Below are 26,661 nucleotides of genomic sequence, written 5' to 3'. Positions count from 1 at the left end.
TGGAAATTTGAGATGATCCTTATAGGGGTTCCTATTAGGTGACCGAAGGTGCATTATATCAAATGCGTCTTGGTCGAACTTAAAATAACGAAAAGGCAAAACAGCGAAGCGGCTTTTAAGCAAATTCTTTCCCAGGAAAAAAATTTGCTTGGTCACTTCTGTTACTTTGCCATTTTCTGCACTGTAGTGCGATCTCGGAGTTGGTATATTTAAGTAGGGGTGTGGGGGCACAGCCCCCCACTTTATGTATTATTTCAAGTTTATTTTTCTTTTTTTTTTTTTTTTGGAAAAAAAATCGCTGTTCTTAGCTTTCGGGATTGTAAGCTTTAAACACATGGGTTTGATTATTCACCGTTCACTTTTTAAGTGTTTGATGATATAATACCCGCCTTTATAGGGTGTTATCTTCATCAGTCATGCTGAATTTCGAAGGGATCAGAGGATGGGCTAAATGTAACAGAAAATTCTATTTCTGGGAAAAATTGAAGAATGGAAGTCAGAGAATGATAGATTCAAGTCTGAGAAAAATTCCAACTGCAATGGCAGGACCTTATAAGTTATAATGGCCATAGTGATGATAGAAGGGTAATATGAAAAGGAGTTTGCTAGAACATCTCAAGTAAAACCTGACTTGATAAAAATCTTAACAGAATCCAGAAAAAAGCCAGCTAGTGTAAAGGGGATAGTCAGTAAGCTGTATAAGGCATTATTTGCAGATTGGTGGACTCTGTGATGAAGAAAAAAAAAAAAAGTCTGGCATGAAAAATTAGTGAAACCTTGTAGAGGAAAACTGGACGGAAGTTTTCAACATGATTAGAATATCAATTAAATATAGTAAGTTCAGAAGTTTTGCATGGAAGTGTTCACATAGATATTTTTATTCTTCAGTGAAGTTGAATAGAATATTTTCAGGAATAGGGAAAACAAGAAAGGAGATTGCAAGAAGAATTTTGATGGATTATTGCAAGCAGTGGTTGGGAGATGACTTTGAGTTGACTTCTGGAAAATTTTTAAATTGGATTGAAAGATTGAGAGCTATCATCATAAATTATTTTGGTAGCCAGTTTAATATTATTAGTGGCTAAGAAGGGGATTGGTAGAAAATGTAAATCATCCCAGGATGCAACAAAACAGGAAGTTATCAAAATGATGAGTGATCTGGAAGAGCATGAAAGGGAAATCCTAAGATATGGTCCTAATAAACTACATAAAAACAAATGGGATTATTGGAGGAGAGTTAAAGAAGTGTGGGAAAATATATATTTTTTTCAAACTATAGAACTTAGTCCAAACTTTTGTACACTGGTTCCAAAGTTGTTTGGAGAAAAGGTCTTTCATGTCTCAAATTTTCTCCAAGGTGTGACGACAATGGTGCAAGAATGAAGAAGTAAAAAGGTACAACTGTTGCAGGGGACTTGCTCCTCAAAAAAAGACTTTTTGGATTATTTTTTTACAATATAATTTATTGTAAACTAACTGGTTGGAGTGCATACATTTTGAATATGTTTTATTTATACATACATACATACATTTATATACTTGAGCATCAAGGTATGAGGTAATGAGGTAATAAGTCTGGGGAGTGGTAAATAAGTAATGTAGCATTGAAGGACTCATAGTGGATCCACTTAAACCTACATCTGGATTTTCTACGGTATTCCTAAAAAGCCACACTCAGATTGTAGACTCGGATATAGGACTGTGACTGCCAATATCAGCAACCAACCAACTTTAAGTATTTCAGATTTAAGACCTTGTCTATTTGCTTATGCGAGGTGCATTTATAATTCCGCTTTAATTTTTTAGATTTGTTTACTGGGATAAAATGCTGAATAAAGAATAACCAATTGCAGGCTCAGTCTGGATAGACTAGGACAGCAAGATTACAGAGAATGTACAATACAAATTGAAGACAGATGATAAGGAATAACATTCAGTTAAAGATTCCCATTACATAATAAACTGAATTTAGAAAGAATGGAAATAACACATATCTGAGCTGATTAACACCATACACATATTTACAGTAGTGTTAAAACGAAAAGAAGTGGAGCAGATAGGTAGCAGTATCTTAAAGTATTAGATGATGTGCCCTACATTGTGACAATTAGTTGATTAACCCATAAGCAAGAAAGCAAAGCAGAAATTATATCTAGATTTTATATTTGGATTTCAGGCCCTCCGTGATCGATGTTTTGCAAATGTTATTTTTTGGGGTAAATAGTCCCTGGAATTCTACCATGCAGAAGCGTCAACCCTGAAGGTTTCTGCAGTGTGATAAGCCCTTATGACTCAGACTGCACTCCTGTTACTGGTTTCCTCAGTGGTCGCCATAGCACTGAGAGCAGTGTTACTGGAGAAGCCATATGCTAATGTAGCAGTTCAGGTGAGTGGCAGATGCTCTCCTTCTGGAAATGACTGTAGTCTCAGACTGTTATTTTTTTCTCTGTGAGGAAAAAAAAAGGTGACACTGATTTTGACAGTGTTCACCCATTCACTTCTATGGGAGTTGGCACTGTGCAGCTAAGTGTAGTGAAGCCAGGGGACTGTGTGTGTGTGTGTGTGTGTGTGTGTGTGTGTGTGTGTGTGTGTGTGTGTGTGTGTGTGTGTGTGTGTGTGTGTGTGTGTGTGTGTGTGTGTGTGTGTGTGTGTGTGTGTGTGTGTGTGTGTATAAGTGTATAGACAGTTATGTGCATGCCTTTAGGGACATGAATTCAGCTGAATGGGTATGTGTATGTTTCTGTGGTCATTTTGTATGCACATACACGTGTGTGTGTGTGTTCGTTCGTTCGTTCGTAGGTTGTTGTCTATGCTAACCCGATGTGTACATGCATACAAATATTTCAAGCATGAGCAATAATGCCTTTCCTGCCTGCCAATATACCAAAACACTTATTCCCATAATAAATGTCCAGGTTGTTCTTAAATTTCTAAACTAGTGCTTGCTTTAATGTAATTTGGTAGTCAATTCCATGCATCAGCTACTGTCTCAGAGAACAAATTAGTGCACTTCTCATTCCCATTCCTATAGAATCTTATACATAAGTTGTCCGATGATTCTTTATTACTTTTTGATAACCTCAGACATTTCCGGAGGTAGTTGTCTCTAAATGCCCTATATACCCGAATAAGGTCTCCACTTAAATGCCTTTATGACACATTGTACAGCTCTGGGCTGGGAGAATAATAACTCGGGTCTGACAGTGCAGCTCTCAATTTGGAAACATGGTAATGAATCACTAATTACGTGTTTTTCTGTGCAGCTTTATTATGTCTTTGAAATGGAGATCTCACTGTCACACTTACTGACCAACCCGCATTGTTCAGTTCACTCAGGCAGAGAGAATCTCTGACTTATTCCTAGTGTTTGTCTGAAATCTGGCATTGTTTTGCTACTCTTAGTTATGTTGCTTTGCTGCTTTCTTTGTGTATGATTGTTTTATTGCAAAACTGTTTTCACTGTTTAATAAGGCTGTAGTTGAAAATGGGCTTTTATAATCCCTTCCACCAACCAGTCAAAGCCACAAACCAAATAAAGCTTTATAACTGGTCAGCTGTTTAGACTCCACTCTAATTACATCTTAGGTTACATGCTTAGCTGAATGGACAGAGGTGAGCACACCAGGTGCTCTGTTCTTTTACATCTATAAGACATTGGACACCGTGTGACTCTCAGCTCCTGACCAAATTAACAGTTAAAAAGTTGACCTCTCTTGACTTTCCTGGATTGCCGTCTACTTTCAAGGTAGATTCCAAAAGGTTTACTGAATGATAATTTTGTCCAAATCAAGGGTGAGTACCACTTGGAAACTGCATGGTGCATATTGCTCCTTGCTGCTCAAGCTGTGAACAGTGCAGTACAATTTTGTAACAGATTTAAGTCTATTTACTAGCTGATGACTAACTTAATGCTGTTATGGTTATTGACTGTCTTTTAGAAAATGCTTGAGCATTTCCCACCTGGGCTTGGGCAGGGATGTCAGGACCAGTACAAATGGATGGACCCACTGATATTCTGATGCAATGGTAGCATGTCTGACTTCAGCTCAGAGGACTGAGGTGGTGTTCTCAAATCACACTAGTGTCATGTACCACTTTCTTAACTAAAAGCATCATTTCAACTTCAACTTTATTATGATGCTTATGTCCTAAGCAGTCTTGCAAATGAATTGAAGGGAAGCAATGTATACAAAGAATAAATAATAAATTATTTGTAAGATTGACAATGTGTGCATAAGTAAAATAGGATAGCTAGTAAAACTTAAGAGCTGACACAGTGGCAAAACTGCAGCAGTAATTTTCCACTCCCTATATTTAAATGTTCCTACTGCTTTGACAATGTCTGATGTTTGTAGCAGTCTAGTGACAGCAAAGGGAAGAAGCCCAATGAACCACAAAACATCCCCATTGCACTGAGCCAAACATAGTCAAGATATCATTATAGCCATCCACAGTTCAACTACTCTTGTGTCCACAAATACAAAAGCAACCTCTTTTAACACTCAAATGGCAGTTGAACAAAACAATGTCCTTAATGCTAAACCACAGTACAATACACAATGCTGCACACTGTCCAGTAAGTTAGCATCCACTGAAAGAAAGAAAGGCATATTTCTTAGCTTCTTGATTCTCCAAAGTATCTACCAGAAACATCACAGGATTTGTCATTCTCTATAGAGTAAGTGTCCTCAGCTCTCACCATAAGACAATATATTGGAACACTAAAAGCACTAGGGCACCACAGTACTGGTTCACCAAACACCAACAATAAATGGCAAAATAAAAAAATTACAAAATCTTATTAAATCTAAAAGCGATTCACCCATTTTTACAGAACTGAAACACAAACTATAGTAGAGAAACCAAATTCATCTTTAGGCAGCCAAATGCCACCATCTTTGGACATGCACAAAAAAAAAAAGTCTGAAACATGATAGTACCACACAGGGAACGGAGATCTTCAGGTTGTCTGCTGTTGGTAGGGCAACCCAAGAGGAAGAAGAATGGACTGACTAATAAACCCTTCAGTGTTGCTAACCTTAAACATCCGAGTGCAATGACTGTTGAGATCCATGAAAAATGTCTGCTTACTAAAACAGAGTAAGGCTGTCCTATAACTATTGTATGTAATATGCCTCAAAAAGATTGTTATGGTGATTGGACTGACTTTTTCAATGTTTGTACAGTGTTTTACATATTAACGTATTCCTCTGGATTTGCATCTGTATTTTACTCACTGAGACAGTTGTTGGCATACTGACTTTGCAGTCGGGGTGCAGGTATGGCTAATGAATACCCAGCTTATGACAGTAATTTATTGATTTGTGCATCTTGTTGGAGTCGTTCTTATAGGCTTGACTGTGTAAAGTGGAATCTGGTTGTGTGCAATTTCCAGTACATAAATATGAAATAAACAAGTAGGCAAGACCAAATTGGTTATATTTTAAGGGAAAATAGTGTTTGATAGAGACTATGCCACAACTATCTCTGCTGCCAGTTTTATTGAGGAAGCAAACAAGGGTGATTTCATAATTTAAGCAACTGGGATTGTACCCAGGTCTGCCAGTTCAGGACATCACTTCCTCCCATCCCATCATACCAGTATGATTACTGGTAAGATGAAACATCAGCTTAGTTTCTTGCACACATTGTTGTGTACATTAGTGATGATGTCAGATTCCTGTTCACTAACTACATTTGTTTCTATCCTTCTTTCCCTGTTCTGTGTAGGGTAATTGTTCACAACTTGCTGTTGCTCTCATTCCTTGATACGTGTCATGGGCAAATTATCACTGTTCAGTGCGTGATCTGAACCCTGGACTGTTCATTACTCCTTTCTGTATGATCATAGGCATTGTATCCTATGCTAGTTATCACTGCTTACTGTATAGGATCATGTGCTGTGGTTCCTGAGCTGGTTATCACTGCATGGTCATGTTCCAGGACTACATATCACTGCTCAGTATAAGATCATGTGCTGCGCATCCTGAGATGTCTATCTCTGCTCACTGCATCATCATGTACTGTGTATTCTGAGGTGGTTGTCACTGCATAGCATGTGGTCAGATGTTGCATATCCTGAGCTTATCAGTACTCCCATCAAGATCAAGTACTCATCTCTCCAAGGATACTTATCAGCATTCACTGTGGGATCTTGTGCTGTGTAGCTTGAGCTGGTTGTCATTGCTTAATGTACTGTTTACTCAGAGCTCTTATCACTGCATGGTATAACATATGCTGTGTACCCTGAGCTTACTATCAATGCTCACAGTAACATCACATGCTGTGTCTCCTGGGATACTTATTAGCACTCATTGTGGGATCTTATGCTGTGTACCTTGAGCTCTTATCACTGCAGGATCATGTTGTGTGTACCAAGAGTTGCTTATCACTGTTAACTCTGGAATTGTGCATTTTTTAACTTTAACTGTTTCTTACAGCAAAGTGTGTGGTCATGTGCTGCGTACCTGACACTAGGTTTCAGTACTGACTTGCATCATCATGTGCTGTGTACACTGAGCTGGTTATCACTGCTCAACAAGGCGTTGTGTTCTGAGTACACTGAGCTGGTTATCACTGCTCTTTGAGGGATTTTGTACTGTGTACCCTGGGATGGTTATCACTGCTGTGTAACCATGTGCTGTGTAGCCTGGGCTGGTTGTCACTGCTGTGTACACCGGGCTGGTTATCAGTGCTGTGTAATCATGTGCTGTTTATCACTGCTGTGTAATCATGTGCTGTGTAGCCTGGGCTGGTTATCACTGCAGTGTAATCATGTGCTCTGTACCTTGGGCTGGTTATCACTGCTGTGTAACCATGTGCTGTTTATCACTGCAGTGTAACCATGTGCTGTGTACCCTGGGCTCATTATCACTGCTGTGTAACCATGTGCTGTATGGCCTGGGATGGTTATCACTGCTGTGTACACTGGGCTGGTTATCACTGCTGTGTAATCATGTGCTGTGTACCTTGGGCTGGTTATCACTGCTGTGTAATCATGTGCTGTGTACCCTGGGCTGGTTATCACCGCTATGTAATCATGTGCTGTGTACCCTGAGCTGGTTATCACTGATGTGTAATCATGTGCTGTGTATCCTGTGCTGGTTATCACTGCTGTGTATACCGGGCTGATTATCACTGCTGTGTAGCCTGGGCTGGTTATCACTGCTGTGTAATCATGTGCTGTGTATCATGGGCTGGTTATCACTGCTGTATGCACCGGGCTGGTTATCACTGCTGTGTAACCATGTGCTGTGTACCCTGGGTTGATTATCACTGCTGTGCTGTGTAGCCTAGGCTGGTTATCACTGCTGTGTAATCATGTGCTGTGTAACCTGGGATGGTTATCACTGCTGTGTAACCATGTGTTGTGTACCCTGGGCTGGTTATCACTGCTGTGTAACCATGTGCTGTGTAGCCTGGGCTGGTTATCACTGCTGTGTAACCATGTGCTGTGTACCCTGGGCTGGTTATCACTGCTGTGTACACCGGGCTGGTTATCACTGCTGTGTAACCATGTGCTGTGTAGCCTGGGCTGGTTGTCACTGCTGTGTAACCATGTGCTGTGTAGCCTGGGCTGATTATCACTGCTGTGTAACCATGTGCTTTGTAGCCTGGGCTGGTTATCACTGCTGTATGCACCGGGCTGGTTATCACTGCTGTGTAACCATGTGCTGTGTAGCCTAGGCTGGTTATCACTGCTATGTAATCATGTGCTGTGTACCATGGGCTGGTTATCACTGCTGTTTAACCATGTGCTGTTTAGCCTGGGCTGGTTATCACTGCTGTGTAACCATGTGCTGTATAGCCTGGGCTGGTTATCACTGCTGTGTACACTGGGCTGGTTATCACTGTTGTGTAACCATGTGCTGTGTAGCCTGGGCTGGTCATCACTGCTGTATACACCGAGCTGGTTATCACTGCTGTGTAACCATGTGCTGTGTACACTGGGTTGGTTATCACTGCTGTGCTGTGTAGCCTAGGCTGGTTATCACTGCTGTGTAATCATGTGCTGTGTACCCTGGGCTGGTTATCACTGCTGTGTACCCTGGGCTGGTTATCACTGCTGTGTACACCGGGCTGGTTATCACTGCTGTGTAACCATGTGCTGTGTAGCCTGGGCTGGTTATCACTGTTGTGTAACCATGTGCTGTGTAGCCTGAGGTGGCTATCACTGCTGTGTAACCATGTGTTGTGTACCCTGGGGTGGCTATCACTGCTGTATAACCATGTGCTGTGTACCCTGGGCTGGTTATCACTGCTGTGTAACCATGTGCTTTGTAGCCTGGGCTGGTTATCACTGTGGTGTAATCATGTACTGTGTACCCTGGGCTGGTTATCACTGCTGTGTAATCATGTGCTGTGTACCCTGGGCTGGTTATCACTGCTGTGTAATCATGTGCTGTGTACCCTGGGCTGGTTATCACTGCTGTGTAATCATGTGCTGTGTACCCTGGGCTGGTTATCACTGCTGTGTAATCATGTGCTGTGTACCCTGGGCTGGTTATTACTGCTATGTAATCATGTGCTGGTTATCACTGCTGTGTAATCATGTGCTGTGTAATCATGTGCTGGTTATCACTGCTGTGTAGCCTGGGCTGGTTATCACTGCTGTGTACTCCTGTGCTGTGTACACCGGGCTGGTTATTACTGTTGAGGAATCATTTGCTGTATACACCAGGCTGATTATCACTGTTGTGTAATCATGTGCTGTGTAGCCTGGGCTGGTTATCACTACTGTGTAATTATGTGCTGTGTAGCCTGGGCTGGTTATCACTGCTGTGTAATCATGTGCTGTGTACATCGGGCAGGTTATCACTGCTGTGTAATTATGTGCTTTGTACACTGGGATGGTTATCACTGCTTTGTACACCGGCTTGTTATCACTGCTGTGTAGCCTGGGCTGGTTATCACTGCTGTGTAATCATGTGCTGTGTATATCGGGCTGGTTATGACTGCTGTGCAATCATGTGCTTTGTCCACTGGGCTGGTGATCACTACAGTTTAATCTTGTGCTGTGTACACTGGGCTGATATCACTGCAGTCTACCCGATAAGTACTGGTTATCCATGTTCACTATGTGGTTGTGAGCTGTCTATCCCAGGCTGGTTATCACTTTATGTTCATGTGCTTACACTGTGTTCACTGTAGATCATGCTGTGTTCCTAGTTGTCTGCAGTTGTGCCGAATGTACATAATGCTTCACTTTGCTTCCATTAAATTGAAACTTCAAGCAGTAAAAGAAGCTTAAATCTTCAAATTGTCTACAGCTTGAGATCTTGTTTACTGACCACTGAGGTGGTAAGAAAGCCTCCCCCAGAGGTTTACATGTCCTGGGAGTGCAGTGACTGCTGTGTCCAGAACTGCCACTCTTTATCCATTTCTAGGCTGTAACCTTCTAAAACACTAGTGAATAAGTTGTAGGTCATACTGGTGTTACTGGCTTTTTAGTTTGTTGCTTCAGACTGCAAGGCTCATTTGGTCATTCAGTTGTATAAAGTTCACTTTTGTAGCCATTTTCATGCCTCACAGACACCTTCAGTTCATCCCTTTGTGTAATTCTGTCGTGTAAGAAAATTTGCAACTTCAAAGGTTCAGCTTAGTTTACAGCCAAATGTGTCATCTCCAGAAACTGCTGATGTTTCTTTTGATAACACCATATAAATGCTTGCTCTTGATTTGGTTACTTTCATGCTTTGTCTGTATGAACATCATAAGATTCACAAGATAATTGTTTTCATAAAGTGCTTTGTGCTTGTTCCCAATGCAACTTACCCTTCCTCTGCATGAATTAGTAAGTTACTTGTATATATTACATTATCTCACAGTACTTTAGGAAATACTAGATTTGCTGCTCTACCATTACTTCTGTATTCTTTTCTAACAATGTCACAGTAGTCACTACAACCATCTAACAATCCCATAAACCCAGAACTGTCACTGGAGAGAGAGATGCAGTACAGGTAGGGCTTCTAGGTTCTCTCTCTCTCGTAACAGAATGCAGTAAGTAAGTTATTTGCAGCTTTACTGCTTATTCTCGTTCAGTGTGTGTATGTGGGGGGGGGGGTTGCTCCTGACTGTCACTGGTGCCTCATACTGCTACCAGTCACATACTCACATGCTGGAGGAGCCATCTGAGAAGATGGAGTGAAGTGGCCACTAATCTTTATATCTGTTCGATATGGAAGATGAGTGTGTGTTTTTTGTAGGGGAATCAGTAACCAGCAGGAGCAGTAACTAAATACAAATACTTGACTCTCAGTGCTGCCCTTTGCTTAAAGTGTGTGTTGAAGTTTGCACTCCCTGTGTAGTGCCTTTGTACATGGGGTGGCAGTTGTTCCATAGGTTACATGAGTTTGAGCCTTCAGTCTCTGTCCATGTGATGGCAGGCCTTGCTTCCCTCCATAGGCTCCCAGTAAGGGTGCCAGTAACTGGAGCAGATACTGGACTTGCCTGGAGGGGCAGTGTAGGAAAGAGAAAGTATGGACAGGGAATATCTCGGGTAAGCAGATCAGTGCACAGGAGAAAAGAAAATGCAGTAATGTAAAAATATGTTTGCTTATGTTTATTTCACTAGCGCAGTACATGTCTGACTTTGCTTTCTACCTACAGGGGACACTATGTTTGTTCAGTTTATGCTGCTCGGATGATGGTAGAAGCCAGCCATGGATTGATTGTAGTTATCTCCTCTATGGGTGGCTTAATCTATACCTTCAATGTACCCTATGGCGTTGGAAAAGCAGCGGTAAGGAACATTAAATGCATAGCTATTTCCTTTACTTTAGCTGAAATACTGGTATTCTTTTGTTGTGAAAATTTTTTACTTGCAACTGTAGACATCAGCATCATTTCATCTAGCTAGCTGCTGATTGCTAGTTTTTGTGGAACTTAAGTCTGTTTTGTTATCATTGAGTAAAACGGTGCTTTCAGTCATTGCAAACCAGATGACTTAAGAGTCACTGGCAACCCTTGTAACTCATAAATAGGCAGGTAGTAGTTACTAGACTTGCAGTCAAGGGGCAGTTCAGGAGCCTAGCCCAAATTTTGAGTTGCTCCCAAGTGCTATCTGGTTAAATGACTTACTCAAGGTTACATAGGCAAATAAGGGCTGAGAGAATCATGCCATGTACTATAAGAAATGCATCTCCCATCGTTAACCCTGTGTCCACTGCCAGATAAATAGAATCATACCCTGTACTACAGGAACTACAACTGTCAGCCTTAACTCTCTGAGCCAACTGATAAACATACAAATAATTTAAATGGGTAGTTTTGTTATATCCATATATATTTTCTCCAAGCTTCACTTACTATTTGTTGACTGGCCATGCACCATTAAGCTAAAAAAATCCCACTTATAAGAGGTCCTAGAAGTTGAGCTTATGTATACAGTGAAATAAAATCATTAAGGGAATAGAAAACACAATAACAGTGCAAGCTACATATTTACAAATGGAATAGTAAAATGGTCATCTAAAATTAGCATGTTACATCAGGAGAGCAAATTAAGCTATTGATCAAATAGAACAGGGTCTACGTTATGTGGGTCTTTTAAATCATGAAATGGTCAGAGTGTGAACCAGGAAATTTAATGCCAGTAAGTTATTAAACTAGGATAAATTAGGCTGTAGAAGTGGAAAGGTGTGTAGAATTAAGAGAAATAAATATGAAGAATCATACTATCTGGGCTCCAAATTAGAAGACAAAGGAAGAGCTGCATAGTATGAAGTTAGAAGCGAGAATGAGGGTGAGATCTTAAAATAAAGACTGTAGGGGCAGAAGAGTTAGAGGTGAAGAAAGGAAAATAGGTAGTGTAAGAGAGCAGTGTATCAGGAAAGGAATAGATTAAATAAACAGAAAATCTAGAGTTTCCAAATCCCAAACTGTGACTAGGAAGGAGGAACTAGAGCTAAGGATGAAGAGGTGATGACATTAAGGGTGCTGGTTATGGTCAAAGCAGGGCTTGCAATTACAAACTGGGAAATGAGTGAGAATAGGGATGGCTGAACCATCTAAATTTTAAGAGGATGAGATTATAGTGTAGAGCGGTATTTAGGTAGAGAACAACTCTAGGTTTCATCTAGAAGAGTGGTTAGTGACAAGAGGGTAAAGAGATGTGAGATTACATTGTCTAGATGACCTGATTACATCACATATGCAGTGAATGTGAATGCTCCATCAGCCTTTTAGGGAGACATTAGGACTTATTGAAGGCTATACTCATTGTGAACACAGCTTGTTAAAACTGAGCTCCTTTCTTCATGTCAGTGCATCCTCAGATATTGTATATTTTAGTAAGGAGAGTGTGGGAAGCAAGAACACAGGCTGTTGAAGAAATACTTTCCTACAGTCTTAATTTTGGAGCATAGATTTTATAAATTGTCTCTTGTCATCCGCAGCTGTTGAGATATTACAAATTAGTGACGTTCCCCTTTGTCACTTGACACAGTCCATGTCCATATGCATGTGATGATTAGATCATGCAGGCCCTGCTGGTTGACTAACTTCACTCTCCCATACTACTATTATTCTGGGCATCTAAGATGTGCAAGTCTCTTTTTGACTCCCAGCTATCATTTTCTGTCCTCTACTATATCAGCAGTAAAACAATCCAAACATACCTCAAATAAAGACCTTATTTTGGGGGGGAAAGCCATATATTTAACCATACTCTAACTGGCTTAAAATGAAGGACTGAAAACCTTCTTTCACTAAATGCCAATGACATCCACCCTTAGCACAGCTGCACATATCAGCTTTGTCATCATCCATCAATTATATTTAAAGTATTTTCTTAAAAAAACCTTTCAAATCCCTAATCATGCCAGTTATGTATCCACCACAAACTTCTTTTCATCAAGTCGTTTGTATTTCTACTCTTCACCCACACCTTATTTGACAATACATTGGCAGTATTTGGACAAAATGTAGATGATGTGTCTCATCTACAAATCAGCCATTCCATGCATGTTTCTTCCATACAGTACTCTGTCTTAACTCTGTAATCCATTGTTCCTTGTCTTTCTTAATCTACTTCAGTACACAAAAGAAACCAACTAGCTGAATTTCTCACAACAGGCATACTATTGAATTTCTGTTACCCATAACCCATGTTTTTACTTCTTATTTTCCTTTCAGGTGACATTACAACTAACCCCCAACCCACCCACCCCCATATGCACACATAGCAACCTCATTTCCTTCATAAACAAAATTATCTAAGAATTACGCTAATCAGGACAAGAGTTATTAATACCAAGGTATACTTGGGGGTCTATATTTAGAAGCACTAAAACGCTTCTAAGCGAATACGGAATGGGCGACATATTCATTGAATCACATTTAAGCGATTCAATGAATATGTTATAGGGCAAGGAGATGGTTGGCCAACTTCACGGAGTTGCCCTTTCCTTCCCTATAGTGCGATCTCGGAGTTGGTATATTTAGTTAGGGGATGTGGGGGGCTGGTGCCCCTTGTTGGGGGGTTTGGGGGTGAAGCTCCATATCTGTTTATGATGTCAAATAATTTTTTAGCGAACGGCAACGTAAGTTTTTTCCTTAGGGAAAAATTCTCTTACGTGGCCGTTCACTATTTTTAGTTTTCGTGCATTATGTGTCGACTTTTATATAGTTGCACATATGCACTTTCATTCTTATAATATAGACCCATACTTGGTATGTGCAGTAATTTTCATAATTTGGCTGAAACAGTAAGCATTTCTCTAACCAGAGCGTCATATGTATGTATGGACTAGCCTGTAATTAGAACTAGCAGAGGTTTTATGCTTCTAGTAAAATCCCACCTAAACTGCAATGTTATAGCCACCTCCTCTCCTGCAGATGAATCCAGTCTTAACTGGATAGCTGCTGACATTTCATAACAATCGTATACTTGCTCTGTGCACTTTTAGCCTCTGCCAATCTCATGCTTAACCTTTATGGATATCATCAAACAGTTGACATGTAAACTACAAAAAATATACTACTAATGAACAGAGTCAGTGTTAACTTAGCACCTTCAAACATGACATTAAATAGGTTTCTTTCAAACGTTAATCTCTTTCCTTTAATTACATTGCCAGCTTGGCCGAGCATTTCTACACTGATGCACTCATTCCCTATCAACTTGACCAGATCCACACTACCAAGGTCCGCCCAAACATCAGTGGCTACCATTTTGTAACCTTCGTATGGTCTAGAAAAAAAAAAAAACTGCTTGCACTTGTAATATTAGAAAATACAACTCTGAAAATATCTAGGCCTTTCAAAATGCCATAAACTTTATGGAAATGTAAAAAGAGTAGTTGGCAGTGAAGCTTTATTCTGCCAAATCACTTGTGCCAGCACATCTGCAAATTTACTAACAAATCATCTTCACCTTTGAAACCATTTCTTCTCAACAATTCATTACTTGCAAAAGCAATTACTAGAAAATTAAAATCAAAATCTAAACCAACTATACAAGAAGTAGTAAATATACTAACGGAGATAAAACAACTGGAATTGAGATATTTACTACATAGGAAAAAATGGGAATTGTGGGAACAGTGCATACAGGGGAGGGATGAGGTTTAAAAGAAAGTAGGACTTAAATGAGCTATGTAGTGTTTGACTGAAATGATTGGGTGGATTATATGTGATGTATAATGTTTACAATTGGGAGGGTGTCATTGTGGTCTGTGATGTAAAAACTAGGATTGTGTTGGTGTAGATTGTTTTAATTTATATAAAAGTATGATTGCCTATGTCATAAGTGATGGTTTAATATAGATGTTTCTTGTTTAAAAAAGGCAGAATTTAAATAATTTATGTAGTGTTGCTTAGGTTATATGATACATAGCAATATATGTGAAGTATAATGTTTGTAAACATGAACTTGTTAATACAGTTTGATTGCTTTTATATAATTGTAAATTTGCCTATGTCACAAGTGATAATTCAATTAAGGTCTTTAAAAAAACAATTCTTCACTTCCAAAAATTAAGTAAGGAATAATAGATGACAAATTAACCCCATTTCCTTCTTCAAATAGTCTACCTAGGCCTGATGGAAAAAAAGGCTCTTCTGCCAACTACTCTTCTTACATTTCCATATTGAGTCAGTCTTAGAAAGACATGAATGGCACAAGGCAGTGGTTTTGTTACACAAGCAAATTTCTACCTTCAAAAACTTCTTAAACTCTGGTATGAGGTCAGTAAAGTGATATATTGAACAAAATGAAATACTGATATAGCAGACCACAGCCTGAAAGACCCTTCTACAGGAATTCTACAGATTCCTCCAACTACCATAGCACCACTATTGTAGGTTCTAGTCTAGGCAGGCCCACTCTGTTACCATTCTAACTTAAAAACGCAACTAAGACAAACTGCTAAACTGTTCGTTGCCTAGCACTGACACTGCATAAAATGATGCACTATTCCCATAGTTTATCAAACTGTTCAGCAGTGTCTTTTTCCATCAGGTTCTCTATTTTTAGCCTGTGCATTTTCCAATGTACTCTTCTCACAGCATGAAATAACACATTTGTTATATATGTACTCAAATATACAAAACTAACATCTGCCACTGGCTTAAGTGCCATACCTCATCATACCTCATTTTCCTCACATCAGCAAACTGCTTGAGAAAAGTGTAAATAGGCAGTCCATTACATGTACCAGTGCAATGTTATATTCGTCAGCATGGGTTTATGAAAGGAGGAAATACTTAAACACACTGTTCACCTTCAGCAATGCCATTGTCTCAAGAGAAGTCAGCTATCAGGGAAACTTTTTATAGACCCTGTCAAAGCAATTGAACCCTTTAATTCATGAACACCTGCTGGCAGTCAGTTAATGAGGGCCTGCATTCTTAACTACTTGCAGGCTGGATAGCAATTTGCTAGAGCTTGAAGTTAAATAAAATTTAGCTGTAAAAAAAAAAATCTTCTGTTAACAAGTGAAACAGCTTTTGCTCAGTTGAGTCAAAATCATTTTCTCATGTTTAGAAACTTTATTTTGGCACTCAGTATTGCAAATTCAGTACCACAATTAAGTTATTTATATAATAGCATTACATATGATCTTCCTTTCAAACACTGCAGACTTGATTGAGACGAGGTAGCTTAGACAACTAGCCTTGCAAGAATGAAGCAATAGACATTGAGATTTATGCTGTATGAATGACTTGATCACACCTTCATATTAAACTGTGAAGCTTCCTGTAATTTGGTGCATTAAAATGGTTTAAAAGATACAGCCATTCTTACACTACAAATATTTCTACATGGATCACAGAGAGATTCGTTTTAGGGCCTATACTACTTGGCATTTTTGTAAATTACCTTCACATTGAACTCTGAACCATCAACCTCATGCTGTACATTGACAAAGTGGTAATCTGCAGCTTAGCTCCACCCCATACACCAATAGCAAAAAAAAAAAAAAAAAAAAACTATCAAACCATTTTGTAGAAATGTTTTATATGGCTAGATATTAAGCAGCTAATAGCAAATATAAAAAAAAGGAAAAATGTATGCTTTTTGGTGCCCATTCGGACTAAAACATCTAACAAACCCTCAACTTCTACTTAACTACAATATCCAATAAAGTGAATGCATGTCTAAGTTCTAAGTACCTGGCTGTGATTTCTGGAGCCTCACTATAACAGTAGAAATAGGCAGCATAAAATTAAAAATAAATAACACCTTTTTGTATGAATGTTGTATAATCTGCTGCTTCTTAACATCCGTGGGCAGAACAGTCATTGGTAAGAACCTGTAGTGCTGCAGTTTGGATATAGATGTTTACAAAGCCTCTCCATCAGAATGTCATCTTAACTTTGTTTCATTCCATTGGAACAGAACTGCACTGCCCTAAAACACTTGAGCTGACTACCTATCCATGAACATTCAGACCTCCTCACACTCATTCAAAAGCACACAGCAACATGATATCCCCCTGCCCTGTCCTCAAAACTTGACTATGAAACATATTGTTATGTGCCATCATAGCAGTAATGCTACTACTGTAGAGGACTTCCAAGATGGCTGCAGTAACAGCTTGTTTCTAGTTCTACCAGTGTGAAAACAGAAACTCCGCAGAGAAGGCCAGTAGACTTGTGTTCATGGGGAAATTTCAGTAACTGGCTAGTAAGTACATTATCTGGATGCCAGGAATAAAGAAATACAGAAGACCTGGAAAAAATCAGCTACAAAAAGTGAGGAAGAAACACTGACTAGGGAGAGTTCTGCAGCTGTTAAGCAAAAAATAATTCAGCCTTCAGACTTGATCTCCACATATAGGATAATATAAGACAACTGCATATAGACCTGGTTAAAATAAACAAACCACTGATAGAGTATATCAACACAAACAACAAAAGGCTAAAACAAATGGAAGGAGCTTTAAACAGGTATTCAGATGAAATGATAAAGCTGCAAAAATCAGAGGTCGAAATCAAGAAAAGGCTGGCTGAATGAGACTGCTCAGGAAGAGATGTTTCAAAAAATAATAGAATTAGAGGACAGAGCACGTAGGGAAAACCTGAGATTTTCAGCTATACCAGAGAAGCTGGAAGGAACAGACTGCATTAAATTTATGAAAGCACAAATAAGCATTTGGACTGGTATTCCACAGCAGGGATTGCTAATTGAATGGGCACATGGTGTATATGCTCCAAATCTAGCTATGAGAAAGAAACCTAGACCTTTACTAGTAAGGATGCAATCCTACCAGCAGAAAGAGTTGAGTTTTGTCAAATCTGTGGCAGAAGGACAAAATATTAAAAGTAGGAGACAGAGTGTTTGTCGAGAATGATTACTCATTGTACACCAGGCAAAAGAGAAGTAAATTCATTCCACTCTTCAGAGAATGTCGCGAAACAGGTGTGAGATTCAAACTGTTGTGTCCAGCTGTCTTCAAGGTATTCTTCCCTGGAGGGACAAAAATCACTTTTTGATGAAGTGCATGCTAAGAAGGAAATACAAAAGTTTGTCCGACAAAAAAATGAGCTGTGAAACAGAAGGAGGTTTGGCTTTTTGTTCCTGTGGTAATAAAGACCACACAGAGACAGCACCTGTGAAACCTTTTCCAGTTTTTCAACTGAAAATGTTGGAGAAGAAGAAAGAGAGCACAAGAGTTGACTAGAATCGAGAGTATGTTGGAAATGAAGCAGAAACAGGACTTGGGTGATGGAGAAGAACAATAATAAAATCAGTAACTTAATGTAAGATTATAATGCAGTGATTAAATTTGTGAAATATGACAGAACAAGAAAAAAATGGAAATATTGGACTTTTTCAAAATTTGTTTGCTGTGTGGGGGACTCTAAAGCATATGCCCTACTTCATGTCACTTCTTCTTCTTTCGGCTTTTCCTGGTTAGAGGTTGCCACAGCGGATCACCTGTCTGCTCATGATTGGCAGTGGAGTTTTTACAGTGTCAGGTTGCCAGCCTGGCACCCAACCTTCCACAGAAGGCGCACACATGCACGCACTCACACCTAAGGCCAATTTAGAGTGTCCAATCCACCTACAGCATGTCTTTGGGATGTGGGAGGAAACTGGAGCACTCGGAGGAATCCCACGTGTCCACAGGAAGGACATGCAGACTCCGCACAGAAGGCACCCCAGCAGAGGATCGAACCGCAGAACCTCTTGCTGTGAGGTGGCAACGCCACCTGCTGCACTACCGTGGCCGCCCAGCCCTACTTCAATTCACTAATGTTCAGAAAATTGCTTTGGGGAGGGAAAGAGGGGGGCGAACGCTAACTGTAAGTAAAGAAAACACTTTATTTTCTTAATAGTAACATGTTTGTGGTGCATGGTTTTCTTTGCATGCTATTTTTGGGTGTAACGGGGACAGGGTTTTTTTTTTTTTCCCTCTCTTCTCTTCATGTGCAGTTTTAAGAAATATAGGCAATGCAATGATTAAAAATGAGAAAAATGCAGACCGGTTAAAGGGGCATGACAAGAGTTCAAATTAATGCACATTTTTTCATTCTTGCATGGGGAAATGACTGATTAAAGACCTTTGTTTTAAAAGAGAGAGCAAGTAAATGAAGAATATTGAATATTATAAGACTTTTTAGCACTTGCATATATGTATACTAAATAGCATTTCTGCAGCTGGTCTTCATGCCTCCATGGAAACTGGAGATAGTCTGGTGAAAGGGGATTGGTTGATGGAAAATTAAAAAAAAGAACAGAGAAACTGGCTAGGACATAATGTTCCCTGAAAATAATCAGGGGTTTTCCCAGGTGTGACAACTTTAAAGATAATAAAAAAAACAGTTTGACTTGAAGTAAAGATTTTCAGGTTTTGTTTTTAATGCAGTGGGGATACTAATATAAACAGGGGCTTTTGTTTTTTTTACCCTTCTCTCTTCTCTCTGTTCAGTTTGGAGAAATGTAGGCACTGCAATGATAAAAAAAAAAAAAAAAAAAAGAGGAGGGGAAGAGATGGGGGAAAGCAGACCGGTCTGGTTAAGAGAGTGACAAAAGAAAAATCAGTGAGCTTTTTTCTATGCTTGCATAGGGAAGCGCCTGGATAAAAACATTAGGTGTTACCAAGTAACAATTTTATTGCAAAGCATGTAAATGAAAAAAGAAAATGGAATATTGTAGGGCTTTTTTTTCTGATAAACAAGGTACCCTTAGCAGTTTTGTGTCTGGTTTGCATGTCACTAGAAGACAATTTGATAGAGGAATAGCTTAGAGAAAGTGTTTACTGAAAGCATTCAAATGTTTTCTCTACTGGGAGGGCTATAAAGATATACAAAAATCAAATGGCACTTAGTAATAGCACAGGCTGTACAGGCTGTACCATGCGTCTTATGACTAACTTTTCTTTTTGGTTAACTTTAACCTGTTTGTGTAGCTATCAGCTTAGAACTTGTGTTCTTATTGGAAAGCAAAAACTTCAATATTTGAAGATGTACAAACTTTTGTGTGTTACTATTAAGTACGTAGGTTTTAGGAGTTTTTTTGGGGGGGTTGTTTGTTTTGTTTTGAGGGCTTTCAAAAAACAAAAAGTTATGTAGGATGTGACATAGGCACAGATGGATATGACAAGAAAAAACTGTATAAAAGACCAACCTGCCGAACAGTATAGACATGTAAAATAAAACTTGGAACTAGACATTTAGTAAAAGAGCAATTGTATATAAAAGATGGTAATAATAACTATATAAAAAAATGATGCTTTTTGTATTGGTTTTCAATCTGAATGGCCTTACAGAAAAATATAAAAAAGAAAGAGTAGTGAACTATATTAAAAAATGTAGAGTGCAAATAGCTATGCTACAGGAGACACACCTGGAGAGAACTGAACGTGAATTTGATAAGGAAAGGTTTTCAGGATGATTATTCAGCAGAATGGCTGGGGCAAAGGAAAACAAGAGTACTTGTATTAATTGCAAGAGGAGCTCCAATAGTGATAGAAGAGGGAAAAAAGATAATGGAAGATGCATAGTACTAAGGAGCTATTGGTTACGGAGGAGGATTACACTAGCATGCAGTTACATCCCCCCCTAAAACTGCTATAATGGAGCTTAAGAAAATTCTGGGAGAAATAATCAGCTTTCAGCAAGGAATATTACTTATAGGTGGAGACTGGAATTTAGTTTGCAACATTGAAGATGTGTCTGGGGGGCCTAGAAGGGAAAATATAACAAAGGAGGGGTAGATTTTTTTTAAGAAGTTTATGAAAATGTTTGGCATGGAAGATGTGAATTCAGTACTAGGAGTTCGGAGTGAATTTACATATTACTCACCAAGATACAAAAACTGTGCTAGGCTAGAAAGATTTTATATCTCACAGGAACATGTGCATTTAATTGGAAGATCTTGAAACGCACCCAATAACTAGTTCATATCATGCGCCAGTAATTGAAATAAAAACACAAGGCAGTGAAATAAAAATGAGACTTTGGTGCTTTCCCACCTATCTGTTGAAAAGAGAGGAATTTAAGGAATGGCTTGTGGAATTAAATCAGGAGTTACTAGAAAAGATAGAATTTTCTTCTGAAAACATAAGGAGTGAGATAAAATTAAAGTGGAGTTTAAAACTAGGTTGGAAATAAAAGGAAGGGGAAATATGGTTAAACAGTAACAATAATTATTTAGAGAGATTGACAAATGTTAAAGTAATGCAAAACAGGGAATCTCTCATTACAAGAAAAGGAGCAACTGCAGAATGAATGTTAAACAGAAAATAAAGGATTACCTCTATAATATGCACGAGTTTAGAAAGATTGCTGATAAGCAACTGTTTTTGATAATAATTCTAGAACACAAAAACTTTTAGTACAACAATCAGGCAACAGAAAGTGGAAAGGACAATAACCAAGCTTAGAAAGCCTATGACGAGAGACCATGTAGAAGTATTAGAAATATTTTGGAAATTTTATGAAAATTTATATAAAGAAGCCAAATATGGAAATCAAGAAAAGGTACAAATGGAAGAATTAAGTATGCCAGTGTTAGAAGCAGATGAAGCTCAGTTACTAACCGTTAGGATAGGAAAGGATGAGATAAATGAGATAAAAATGGCTATGTATAACCAATCTACAAGAAGGTTCCCAGGAATAGATGGTATTCATGTGGAAGATTGGAAGTTAGGAGGAGAAAAAAAACTGATAACTATCTGGAAGGTTTTGTTTAACAGTATTGTAAGAGGAGGAGGAGAAGTACCAGCATCTTAGAAGAAGGTGGTAACGGTAGTACCTAAAGAGGGTAAAGATCCATTGGATCCAGCTTCATACAGGCCCATTTCAATACTAAACCGTGATTATAAAGTGTTTGTCTATAATCGCTAAAAGAATGGCAAAAGTGATACCAAAATTACCAAATTTGATAGAAATGGATCATTGTGGTTTTGTGGAGGGGAGACAATCATTTGACAAATTCCACAAAGTCTGCTCTTCACTTTTTCCCTTAGAACTGTTCTAAATCTCAAAGTAAGCACTCTGTTTTCATTCTAAAGCCCTGCAGTTGCTCGTATAAGTAATCTTATAAGTAAGCACTAATAACCTAAAGCACTACACCCTCTTATACTCCCTTTAAATACTTGGCTCCCTATTGGTCCTTTTTGATCAATCAAAAAGTAGTTCCTTATACTATTCTGGCATGTCTAAAAGTCAGTTTCGGGTTTACTCTCCAGTCCAGCTGGTGAATCTGGGCATCTTGAGGCAATGTTACAACTGCCTTATGTACACAGACCGCCCTCTCCTCCTCCCAACAAGCTCAAATATATGTGAGAGATGCAACTATATAGCCAAACTGGAGGCTGAGCTCTCTCAACCCAATACTGGCGCAGTCAGTCAGGAGGAGAAGGTAACCACACACACCACAAATCCAGTCTCTCATTGACCTATCGCAACAGAAAACCAAACACATAAACACACAAAAACATACTCGGAGGCTCAAAATGAAAATCTGCCCAAGCAGCAGAGAACTCCAAAGCAGACATCCAAGCAACAGCTACCCCACAACAATACCCACGTATCACATAGTTCACAAAGTCAGTGTGCCACACAGTCACAGCCCTTAAGGCTAAACAACACACCTAATACACTTGTAATAGGTGACTCTATTGTCAGACACAGTGACGTCCCACTCACCAGGCTGAACAAGGAGAAGGTCACTAAGCTGCCTGTCGGGTGCCAGGATCCACCACATAACACAGGCACTCAGGTCACTCCAAAGCAAGTACAAATATGACTCTGTCATTGTCCATGCTGGTGTGAATGACCTGAGATGTACCTCCCTGGACTACATGAAAAGAGACATGGAGGAACTCTCTGATCATGTAGCCCAGGCCGGTATGACCCTGACCTTGAGTAGCATCTTACCCTCACCTAGAATGATGCCACAGTGTAAAGACAAAATGATCAATTTTAACAATTGGCTAAAGTATTGGTGTCATTCAAAGGGGATCCATTGTCTGTCAGCCTGGGATGACATGCTCGACAAGCCACGTTGCTTCGCTAGGGACGGCTTGCACCTGTCACCCCTGGGCTTTCGAATACTGGCTAAGGCTCTTGCCACCCCCATAGTGCCTTTTTTAGGCAAGGCTCAAAAGACAAAGCCACCTCCATAGACAACACAAAGAAAAAGAAACTAAGGGTAATACTGCTCAACGCCAGAAGTCTAAACCTCAAGATGCACACACTTGAGGCTCTCCTCAGTATGGAGAATATCGATATCTGTGCAGTAACAGAAACCTGGTTCAAGGCTCCCGAGAGCACCCCAGCACTACCAGGTTATACCTCATACCATGCTTTTCGGCCCCAAAACTTGGACCGAACCACAAAAGGAGGGGGAGTATCCATATTCATCAAAGATACCCACACCTCCAGGTTAGTGGCACTGCATGAAGCATCGGAGACTATCCATGTGCAACTAACAGTGGGCAGAACTGCCTTTCAGTTTGTAGCCTGCTACAGACCACCCTCCCAAACTCAGGAACCCCACTCTGCTTTCCTGAGAACACTGGAGAATATGAAGGTCTCTCCAAACACCATTATATTGGGTGACTTCAACTACCCAAACATAGACTGGGAGCAATACTCAAGCCCCAACACCCTCGCCCAACGGTTCCTAGAATTTATAAACTCAAATGCTATGGAACAACTGGTCACCACTCCCACAAGAGGGGAAAACATATTGGACCTGATCATCACCAACATGGGGACTCTGTGTTCCATACCAGAGGTATACCCCTCATTGGTAAGATTTGACCATAAATTAATCTCACTGGACATCCATATCCCATCCCTACCCCCAGCCAAGGAAACCACGGTGAAGAACTTCTCAAAAGCAAGCTTCACACTTCTCAAAACTGAGGTGGAATCCTTCAAAGCCCCCGGGCCAGTGGAAAATACGGCCCAAACCGCAGAATCCTTTACAAACGCTTTCTATCGACACCTACAGGAATGCATGGATCGTGCTATCCCAAATAAAACCAAGACTCATTCCTCCAAAGGCAGGAGACCTGTCTGGTTGGACCCCAGCCATAAATAAACTATACAACAGAAGGAGGAAGCTACTACATGATCGAGCAAAATCCCAAAAAGGGAGGGCATCTCTGATCAGTACTAGCAAGAAACTATGATCCCTCATAAAATCATCTAAGGCCAGCTTCGAAAGAAAAATTGCACAAGATGCTAAAGATAATCACAAGGCCTTCTTTAGTTACGTCAGGAACCTGGGTGGCAACTCCCAGATATGCTCTGAGTTAGTTCAAAATGACAAAAAAATACACTGAACCCACAGACATTGACAACATCCTGGCAGACAGGTTCAGTGCAAACTTCTCCCCCAAAAGAGCAAATGTCTATCCCAACAGAGTGTAGCCTCCCTGACATCACAAATGCACAGGTGAGAGCTGCCCTCTCCAAAGCAAAAAACACAGCATCAGTGGGACTGGACGGTGTCCCGGGCTGCGTCTTACACGAACTCCAAGAAGAACTGAACCCTCACATAAAGTCACTGTTCAGTCTCAGCCTTACTACAGGATATGTACCCAAGGAATGGCGTACGGCAATAGTGGTCCCACTCCACAAAGGTGGTGCCACAACGGACCCCGGAAACTATCGCCCTATAAGCCTGACTAGCCTGGTCTGCAAAACTATGGAGCGTATCATCATGAAACTCATAAACAAAGACATTGGGAACCTCCAAACACTGGATCCTACCCAATTCGGCTTTGTTAAGGGCAGATCTTGCCTCTTGAACCTGGTCGACTTCTTTGAAACAGTCACCAAGGCCATAGATGAAGGGAAGGTAGTCCACACAGCCTACCTGGACCTCGCAAAAGCCTTCGACACAATACCGCACTCGGGCATCATAAATAAGCTCACCAGCTTAAATATCAACTCCTATGTCACAAGATGGGTTGCAAACTGGCTCAGGGATAGAACCCACATGGTCAGAATTGCAGGTGCCATGTCAGACTCTAAACCAGTTACAAGGGGCGTCCCACAAGGCTCAGTCCTGGGACCTCTCTTGTTCAGTATATATTTCTCTGAGGTACAGGCTAACATGGGAGGACTATGGCTGACCAAGTTCGCAGATGACTGCAAACTGGGTGCCATAATTGACTCGCCGACTGACACAAGCATCCTCCAAAAGGGTCTCACAGAGATGGATAACTGGTGCCAGAGCCATGGCCTAAAGCTATGCCAAAAAGTGCAGTGTCATCCCCTTTGGGAAAAACAAAGTGCCCACAAATTACCACATAGGTGGTAATCCATTAAGTACAGAAGAAGTAATTAGGGATTTGGGCACCCAAGTAGATAGCAATCTCTCCTTTGACAATCATGTTGCCAAAGTGGTTAGAAAGACCTTTTATATAGCCCACCTTATCATGAAAGGGTTCACATCTAGATCAAGAGAGGTCATTGTGCCCCTCTACTCATCAGGCCCATAATTGAATACAATGCCCCATTTGTGCTGTACCTTACCCGACACCTGCAGCAACTGGGAAGACCCCAAAAGTACCTCACCAAGAGGATCAAGGGACTCAAACAGATGCCCTACGCAGTTAGGCTAAAGAAACTCCAGCTCTACTCAATTGCTTACCGCCTGCTCAGAGGCGATCTGTGCCTGACGTATAAAGCCATGTCCAACCCAGAATTAATGGACATGCTCCACCTCAGGAAATCCAAATCCCTTAGAGCTACACACTCCATTGACTTAAACCTCAGCACAGAAATAAATAGGACTTGCTGGAGGGACAGATTCATATCCCAGAGGCTCCCCTCACTCTGGAACTAAATCCCAATCCATGTTAGGCAGAGTCCCTCAATGACCCTCTTCAAGAGAAATCTTGACGACTGGATGGGAGATCGTAGATTTACCCCTGGGATTTCTTCTGTGTCCCTACTAGACAGAGGCACAGTAAACTAACCTCAAAAGGGCCATCTTCTGTGACCTACTATACAGAGGCACAGTCAACTAATCTAAAAGGGTGGCGAAAGCCAAACACACTCTGGCTAGGCTTATAAATGCCCTAGGGCAGATAGCCTAGTATCAACCTATGAACCTATGACAACATTAACAGAATAGTGATGATCCAGAAGGAAGCAGAATGTAAGAAAATACCACTTTTCTTTGTGGGTCTTGATGCAGAGAAAGCATTTGACAGAGTAGAGTGGGACTTCATGAGCAGGGCAATGGAAGTATTTGCTTTCCCTGATAGAATTATAAGGTTGATTAAAAGACTATGAGGGATCTGAGGTGTGAATTAAGGTGGATGGGGTCCTCTCCAATATTTTCTGCTTGCGTAGAGGTTGTCCACTTTCCCCTTTGTTTGCAAAATTCAAGGATATAATTGGTATGGTAGTCAGGAAAAGCTGGCTCTGTTTGCAGATATTATTTTATACATGACAAAACCTGAAAGGGACATTAGTGTTGTGGAACATTTTAAGACTGTTTCAGATTTTTTCAGTATATAAAATTAATGAAGCTAAAACAAAGGCAATAGCGATAAATTTATGTACCCACACATGGATTGGTCCAACAATATCCATATTTATGGGGACATGATAAATTGAAGTATTAAGAGTATGGATTAGAAATGACTCTGTTGCAGCAGTTAAAGATATGTGGGAAGAGACTAAACAGAAGATAAATTGAGTTACTAGAAGCTTTGTTACATGGATATGGATACTAAGATA

General features: G+C 40.1%; 1 protein-coding gene across 1 annotated transcript in view; it reads left to right on the top strand.

Annotated features, from left to right (window-relative positions):
• DHRS1 (dehydrogenase/reductase 1) overlaps positions 1–26,661 on the top strand; it is a gene marked incomplete in the record, with an annotated part of 470,204 nt that overhangs the window by 166,655 nt on the left and 276,888 nt on the right. Inside the window, 1 exon segment of the mRNA XM_044058429.1 lies at positions 10,612–10,744. Within this exon segment, the coding sequence (XP_043914364.1) occupies positions 10,612–10,744 (133 nt within the window).

The sequence above is a fragment of the Protopterus annectens genome, chromosome 16.part0 (genome assembly GCF_019279795.1).
Source record: "Protopterus annectens isolate FY-2018-M chromosome 16.part0, PAN1.0, whole genome shotgun sequence".
NCBI lineage: Eukaryota > Metazoa > Chordata > Ceratodontiformes > Protopteridae > Protopterus > Protopterus annectens.
This window is presented reverse-complemented; position numbering and strand designations above follow the sequence as displayed.